This window comes from Limulus polyphemus, unplaced genomic scaffold (assembly GCF_000517525.1).
Source record: "Limulus polyphemus unplaced genomic scaffold, Limulus_polyphemus-2.1.2 Scaffold1618, whole genome shotgun sequence".
Taxonomy (NCBI): Eukaryota; Metazoa; Arthropoda; class Merostomata; order Xiphosura; family Limulidae; genus Limulus; species Limulus polyphemus.
Window position 1 is genome coordinate 228,954 of NW_013667228.1, and position 9,134 is coordinate 238,087.

General features: G+C 30.7%; 1 protein-coding gene across 3 annotated transcripts in view; it reads left to right on the forward strand.

Annotated features, from left to right (window-relative positions):
* The window catches only part of LOC106464315 (SH3 domain-containing kinase-binding protein 1-like), a 98,454-nt gene that overhangs the window by 74,834 nt on the left and 14,486 nt on the right, over positions 1-9,134 (forward strand). For all 3 annotated transcript variants that reach the window (XM_013924446.2, XM_022392013.1, XM_022392014.1), the window contains 2 exons: positions 6,478-6,593; positions 7,039-7,149. In XM_013924446.2, the coding sequence (XP_013779900.1) occupies positions 6,478-6,593; positions 7,039-7,149 (227 nt within the window). The remainder of the gene's footprint in view (positions 1-6,477; positions 6,594-7,038; positions 7,150-9,134) is intronic.

Here is a 9,134-nt window from a genome sequence, read left to right on the forward strand (position 1 = left end):
ATGTTTAACTACTATTCGTGCCATTATAAGTTGTAAATCACTTGGAGAAGGTGGAGCTCACATTATGTTATCGAATTACATTACCCACGAGCTATTCTGAACTGCTCGTGTGCATGCCTCATGAAACATTTTTATTATATTATTGTTATTATTATTATTTTACCTAATCTAACCTTAACCTTTTATAATGATAAATAAGAAATAATCATGAAAAATAAAGTACTTACTCAGGTATTCTTTTTTTTTGGCTGTCAACTGTTGAAGACTTAAAACCCTACTTTCTTTATATTAATGGTTGTAATGCACTAAATAATTTTTATTTAATTAAATAATGCACCAAAGAACATAGGATAACAACATGCAAAAAGCAGACAATTTCTCCTAACTATCACAATTTTTCTGCTTTCTAACTATACATTACAAATTCATCCAAGCTACTTGTTATCTTTCCTATGGGAATGAAGCTGGTACTGTTTTCAGAAAACAACATAATATAATATGTCATTTAATAGATGAAAACCTTGGCTTTCTATTGGTTATACATAATGTAGTATTAAATGTAAGAGAGAGCTATTAACAAATCCTAAAACAGAGGATGTGACAGGTGGGTGTGGTACGAGGGATCTGATTTCCTATTTGATGGCTCAGTAATCAAACACGATTGAAGGCTATAAAAATTATGGTTTATCTGAGCAATGACGATTTTATAGTGAGTAATTTCTGTTAAATTTTGTACTTATTGGAGAAATGGTGAATAAAATAGAGAAGAGGGGATACCTAGAAAAAATGCCACATTTATCACACTAAGGGAAATTCAAGATTTTTTAAGGTATTGTCTTATAGAATTAAGAACTTAAAACTTGTATACTATGTGCCAGACAACCTCACAAAAGAAGTCCCCTTAAATCTTGCATGTTTTACTTTACATTTAAAAGTTAACTTCTCCATGTTGGCTCTCATGGTCTTGGGTCCAGTCACAGTCCTGGTCCAGCAACCTAGACCTCAATAATAGTGCCAAATGTCTTCTTTTTGTCTGATCAAACAACCCATACTTTTCCTGAATGACTCATCTTTTTGGATCCACGTCAGTATGTCAGGCTGACTTATGTGGCAAGTGTTAATGTATTAAAATCATCAACATGATGCAGATTTAAAAAACAACTTTTGATTTAAAACATTTTATTACTAGGTTCTAAACATAGGTAAGCTAGTATTTTGTGTGATATTGCACCACAATCGAACGAATAATAATTTTAATCATATTCTTCTTTACTGGCCCTGTCTATGTTTCTAGTGAGATATGTGTATAATACCATTCCAACAGCACACTGTACATTTTGCACACTACTGCTAATGAGATTTCTCACTCAGTGCCAGAGCTTACCATGTAGGTTGGGCTTACAATATACAAAGCTTCTGTTAAAATGCTATTTATAGCAGTCACCTGGAAGCATCATATGTGAAGGTGTATAATGCCTCGGATGGTTAAGCATGATCTGTTGATCAGTAGTTTGTGATACTGCAACAAAATAAAACTTACAATAATTTTAATCACATCTTTCTTTATTGGTTCCATACTGGAAGCCAATTTAATAATGGATGATCACTTGTCAAAAACCAAACACTTCATGTCTTTCATCACACATTTGTCTGGTCTTGTTGAACTGTCAAGATATTATTAGAGTTAGATATTGAATACTTTCTTTTTTAATAACTCACCATAAACTTATGATATTTAAATAACATAAAAAATATAAAAAACTAACACTTCCAAGACACTGGAGATTATTACATTATAAGATAAATACCAGTGAGGTTTTGAGTTTGACATCTTATGTTCAAGACCTTGAAGTTTTGATTATCATTACTGGTACTTGAATTTGAGGATGTACCCACAAAACAAAGCAATCCAATGAAACTATAAACCAGTTTAAAAGTATAATTTTTTTTTTTAAACATTTTATCATTAATTTTCAATCCCCTAGAAACCACTGGAAATTGATATGGATATCTTATTCTCATCTTTCCAAAATCCCAAGAAGCATGATGCAAATGGTTACTGTATTAATGATAAAAGATACAAAAATACTGTTTTCATAATTATGAAACTTAAGATGGTCAACATGCTTTTCTCATGCTCTGTCAATAGTATTATTATAATGACAAAAACTATGTACAAAGCCTGGATCATGTATGATGCTGTGATAAGCTTAGTCCAAAATGAGGAAGTTTGATAAGATCTTTAATCTTTAAAATATAAGTAACCTTTAACTGTCAATTCACATAACTGGTGCAAAATACAGACAATGAGTAGTGAATGGGTATTGTGAAACAGTATTTTGAAACCATCACCTCCCTACAACTTAGCTAGGTTTAATGTAAGCAGTGATAATGAGGATGGTAGGCTGTAAAAATTACTGCATAGTATCAACATGAGGTATACTAAAAGTTGAAATAATTTGGTCCTAGAAATCAAAATAATAATAATAGTCAGATATTTTCAGCTGTTTCCAAACAGCATCATAAGTAGTTTCAGTTACCATGCACAAAAAATTTACATACCTGTGTATATTTGGGCTAATATTTCATGTTAAAAACTTATTTGCACAAAAAATTAAAAATGAAGATGAGTGTTTTGTATTATTGGATAAAATTATGAACAAAAAATTTATTTTGACATTTATGTATGGATAACTGTGTTTTTATACCTCCTTATTATGAATTAGAATTCATGAGGCATGTTTGCTAAGTATCAAACCAGCACTGAGATTCTACGTATGAAACATTTATACGTGGATAACCATGGTGTTAAACCTCTCTATTATGGGTTAGAGTTCATGTTCCAAGTGTCAAACCGGCAGTGAGATATTAAATATGAAACATCTATTTCAACTTAAGATTTAGATATGGATGGTTCAAATGTTACTGTTTAGTTGAGAAGGAGATTAAGGTAGACACTAAAAGTACCATGTTAAACATTGGAAGCTGTTTTTATGTTTAATGTATGGGACATTCAAATACATGGAACTAATCACAGGTGGGTTGTTGATGGCTTCGTAAATAATCTGTCAAGGTACTCCTGTATAATGAGAATATTACTTGACTGTGAACTTGACTACTGAATGTGCAAGAGCAGATACATGTGATATTAATTACCTGATATTTTTATGTAATGCTATATCTTAATTAGGTTTGTGCATTGCACCTGAAAGGAAAGCAAACAAAAATAATTCAGTTGATGTCTGATCTTATCTGTTAAAGCCATTTTATAATAATATTAATATAAATTAGAACAACATTAATATTTTGTGCACAGGTGGGAATCAAAGTGCATATGCACTATATTTAACAGAGTGTCATTCAACATGGTGTTATGTACTTTATGTCAGAGCTATCAAATATTCAGTACAGAGGTATTGACACATTTAACCTGCAATCAAATTTTAACTGTGTATATAATGTATACTTTCTACACAACAGTATCTTAAAGGGAAGTAGGTGCTCACTTGCATGTTAGAAATTTATCCTCCAAATTTGTATGTAATCTAAAAGTGTTTTGGATGATTAACAGAAACTTTTGCTTGCCAAATTAAACTGTTAATCTACGATACCTTGCTGGAGTATTGGTGTAAAGTATGCTTGCATAATTTTATTTTATTTGTATGTTCATTGATTCATTCTTTCTTTTTTTACATATTTTAAGTAACCACCATAAGCTTAGTGTTTTTGCATACAAATAACTTTTCACTTGCTGAATGGTCATTCACAATTAGCTTTGTATCAGCTATCATCTTTGAATAAGCTAAAATCAGTTCACAGGCAAAGCATTATACCTAACATGACCTAGCTTTTACAGTATTCAGTGTTTATACAGTACTCAAAAGGCAATAAACTTCCTACAGTCAGCAGGAAACTATTATAATTCTTACTGTAAGAAGGTAATTTCATAAATATTTACCTTTGCATAATATAGACATAGATCTAACACTTGATTCATGTTAAAGTATTGTTTGTGTGGTATTATTTATAAAATAATTGTTTATCTTATTTTGTTAAAGTATAAAGTTCCTATATAAATGAATCTTCACATCTGTTTCCTTCTGAAGAAGGAGTTATATAAGGCATTGCAATCCGCAACAGGTTCATCATTCCATATTCAGTAAGGCTGTATGTTGAAAAGATGTGAAAATATGTTGCTGATAGTAAAATATAAGTTGGACGTAGTTCTTGTGCTACTACTCAGTCTTGGTTAATTAAAACAGAAGTGTGTGCTGATGAGGATTAATTGCATTTATAAGAACAAAGCTCTAGCTTTCATGCTACACTTGGAAGTACTTCTTCCACTTGCAGTAATGATCAGTCTGATGGCCATAATTATGCATTATTGTTTAGCATTACATTTTTCGTTGCACCATACTTCCACAAAGAATACTAATTTCTATCATATACCGCACACCTTGAACTTTCCATTGTACATGGTGTCAGCTTGCAAGACCATGTTTAAGGTGACCAAAAGCACATGTGTCTATTAGGGCTACAGTGGGGTGCTAAGCAGGTATATGGTTGAAAAGGATTGCTGTTATTTTGGTTTTTGGGGTGTCTTACACATGAAGATGCATATTGCTGTGAAGTTGTGATATTTTGTAACCATAGTCTTCAATTTATGGGTGAGGGCATTGTGTGGGATTGATTTGAGGTTGGTTTTGGAGCTGTTGCTTTTTTATATGTGCTGTACTGTGAATTTTTTAGTTTTCATGGAGAACATGAAACTCCCTTCTTCTGAATGTAGTGTCCTTTGGCTCAGCATCATTTAATCCTGCTATAAGAATATCTTTCTTCAAAAAAGGGGTGTGACATGTCCATTCAGCTATAAGTACTTATGGTGACATTGCACATCAAATGATTGGACATTTACTGTGAAATATGTTGGTGCTAAACATGCTGTAATCATCACATCTATGGTGGCATACCAGTGTGCAAATCATTCTTATAAAATACCATTAACATATGATATATTACAATAAAATATGATTAGTTATTGTATTGGCCATTTTCCATAATTTGCATTATGATCTATTATTCTCTCCTTTAACTCAAAATTCATTAGATTAGTTTTTCCATGTATACATAAAATTTAATTTTGCATAAGAGACTAGAAATAAAAGAAATAGTTTCTGTACTTTTTTATATGTTGGCTGAAATTGCTTAGACAAATCTTGGATATACAAGACTGTTTAGTGTAAGTGTTATTATTTCATTTATTTGGTGATTTAATATCTAATTTACTTTTCATAACAAGAAGGTTAAAAGTAATTCTTTCAAAGGTGATAGTTATGACAAGTTTGGTTGCGTAACTCTGTACGAGTCGTATGTTGTGTTTGCAGTTATATTGTTGTCTAGGCTTTGCTCTAATTCTTGACGTCACATTACTTGAACCTTCAGTATTTTTCTCGTTGCCTTAACTAAGTATTGTTCAATCAGTGCCGTTAGTGCATTTTACAGAAATTTCCAGGCCTCAGTGATCAACATATAAGTAGAGGCAATCAAATGAAGAAACACTAAAGAAGCAAAGTTCAGTAAAGTTTAGTCAGAAAACAAGAAGTTAGCTGGCATGCGAGTGATTAGATTTAACAGGTGATTTTTGAAAGTGAGTTTCACAATTTGACAAAGATAAGGAGAATAATTTGTCTTGTCAAAAGGTATTCTAAAGTAATTGAACCCATTTGTGTGGACTTTGATGAAAAGGAGACGATTATTTGAAGTTTGAGATACAACTGTGGCAATCCATGAGGTAGCGTAAGTAAATTATTCACTGATATTATTGGGATAAAAGTAGAGAAAAATAGTTCATCTTGTCAGTAGGATTCTAAAATAATTGAATCAGCCTAAGTTGACTTTTGACAAGAAAAAGAGAACTGTTTTGAGTTTGAGATACAACTGTGATATCCATAGTGTAAAGAATTTTTGTACATAGTTTGACTTGTTTTGAATATATTATTTTAAAACAAGTGGAGTGTGTGCTGCTCATTTATTGTCAGATTTATTGCCAACATGTCACAGACACCTACTATAGAAGAATCCTAGCCCTCTACACAAAATCCTGACAACAAAGTTTACTGTTATCCTGGAGAAGCTTTTAAATAAAATACTGATCAGGAGCTTTATTCAGCTATCTTTAACAATTTTCTGTTCATGGAATAACATATAGGAGTTACACTGATAAAATATTGATTACCATTGTTGATACTATTTCACATTTTCAGATATTGGTGAAAACTAGAGGCTGATGTCTTAGTGAATTCTAAATCTGTCCAATTAAAATGCTGTGGTAGTATGTTTCTTGAAGCAATAGCAGATGTTAATAATATTTATAAATGTAAGAAAACACAGTAGAATTTTCCTTGAAGCATTTTAAAAAATTGTCTGACTGCATACATTATATTTTGTACATATCTAAGTGTTATTTATTTATGACAGATAAATCAGCATTTGACAGTGTAGAGATTTCTCCTGACAAACTCACCCATCTAACAGCTAGTAGGGCTAGAGCACCCAATCGCAGGCCTTTTTCCCAGTTTATTCGCAGAAATGTAGTAAGTTCTTTATAAAGTTTTTTTGGTTACATAAACATGAAGATCATGATTAATTATTATTCAGAAAAGCTATCTTTTTTTTCCATCTTTATATTGATTAACATAAGTGTTGACTAAACAATTGATCAGTTATGATCGAAGTAAAACAGAGAGTTAGTAGACAGTTAATTTTGTATGTGTGTTTGTCATGAATAAAAAAACTAACTTTTCTTATCACAATATAATATTTTTCAGATTAGCTGAATTGACTATATAACAGAAAAACAAAATCCTTTTATTATTTCAACATATAAATTTTGACATTTTTAATTTTTGTCCCTAAAGCAGAACATATTTTTTATTGTTTTACTAGTATTACACATCATATAAAGGTTTTCTTTGCCCTTGTTTATATGTTAACATTGTTTCAGTATTTAATGTTCTTTATTTTTCATTTTATTTACAGGGAAGAGAAAATGGTGATATAAGTTCAGAGCAACCATCTTGGATAGGTGAACTAATAAAAACCCAGTCTAAACATGCTAGTCAATGCTACACAGATACTAAAGACAGTAAAGTAAGATTTATTTCAAATGTCCCTCAATTCATAACACTGTGCTTGTATATGAAATAGTTTTTTAAGAATGTATAATTGTGCTAATGAGTCTTTTTTTTTGTCTTTTTTATCTTCAATTTTTTGTTTTTGTTTTAATTAGCTGAAACAAGACATTTTGATGATCATATTTGTGAATCAAGGCCTACAAATGAATTTCCTTCTATTGTATTCTCTGAATAGGGTAATTTTTCAGAAGAAAGAAAATTGAAACCAAATAGGGTTTAAACATTCCAGTGTTTCAGGGATAAATGCTTTAAAGAACTAAACTTCTGTGCTCAAGTATTGAAAACTCCAGTCTTTTCTTCATTGTTTTATTAAAATTGAAACTGGAAGATTTCTTACCTGACATTTTTTTTTCTCAACTTGAAATCTACTTTTTGCCACTTTTGGTAGGATATACAAAAATTAAGTTTTAACTGAATAGGAAATGTTAATAATGGTACTAACTGGAAATATTTTTGGCTGAAGCACCTGCCCAGCAAGTAGTGGCATAGTTTCACTTTAATTTTTTATATGATTTAAAATTGCATATAGGTTGATGTGACACTATTAACCTTTTAAATTGTTTTATAATTCCAATGAAAAATGGCAGAATAGCAATTCTGAGGATTAGCATGCTTTAAGAACCTTACTAATCTCAGTTCTAATAAACTAAGAAGTGATGGCTGAGACTTGTAGCATTTGATTCTAATGGTCTTATTGATGAAAAGCATATCCCTAGAAAATAATCTTATACCAATAATATTTCATAAAATTGAAAAAGGGGCTTTCAAACTATAAGTAAAATTAAAAGTACATTTTGCGAACCATGGTGGTTCTTCGAGCATTCATCTATCTTTTGTTTGAAAAGCTGCGCACACAGGCATAGCTCAAATACATTTTTGAAATGATGGGAGAACAAGCATGAATAATGTTGATACCAAATTTCATTTCACAAGCAAGATATTCTACTCTAAATTGTTAGGAATTAATCACACTATCACTCACATTTCAAAATGTGATGTAACTTAAAAATGCAAATGTAGATTTACCATATACTATTGTAGAGCAGCTCTTAGCATGACTGAAATGCTCAACAGTTACTTTTTGCAGTGGGTAGTATAAGTAGCTCAGAGCTTTGGCTCTGAGTGAAACCAAGAGTGCAACACAATTAACCTTTTTAAAGTACATGAAATAATTTAAATTGATAGATTAACTTAAACTTTTCCTATCACTAGGGATGGGTACTTTGACTTGTATATGAATAAAAACTAATTTAATAACATTTTGAGCATGCACTCTTTCTAAGACTTTTCTACTTTGATTTAAGCCTGACAAAAGGTATATCTTCAAAAATAATAATATGGAAAAAAGTTTTAACTAAAATATGTTTTAACCTTGTTTACTTATGTGAGTGCTTAGGAAACAAGCAAACTTTAAATGTATAAACTTGTGCATGTGTAAAATTTAAATAATTATTAGGGAATTAGCATTATATTACATTGTACTGTTTATTTTTTTTTAGCAGAAGTGACATTGAAAAATGACACCAGTTGGTATAAGTTTTTTAAGTTCCATTTTACAGTTAAAGTAACACTTTTGTTTATTGTATGTCTTAATAATAACTGAAGATCTAGTGAAATGGGATAATTTTATGCAATGGCTCTTTTACATTATACATGTATTGATCATGATTGCAGAAGTGGTGAAACAGATTAGATAATATACACCTGGAAAAAAGTTAAGCACCCCCGTGTTTTTTTCAAGTGATTCAGATTCGACATTCTTGTGACTGATTATAAATTACCATTCAATCTAAACGTGTTTATCAAATGAAATTATGCATTATTGGGCACAAGAAAACAAGATTATCACCATAAAATAACAATTTTAAATTTACATATCATGACATCAAAATATGGACAGTTTTCACGCTTAAAAATTATCTTTAATAAGTATTGTCAGTG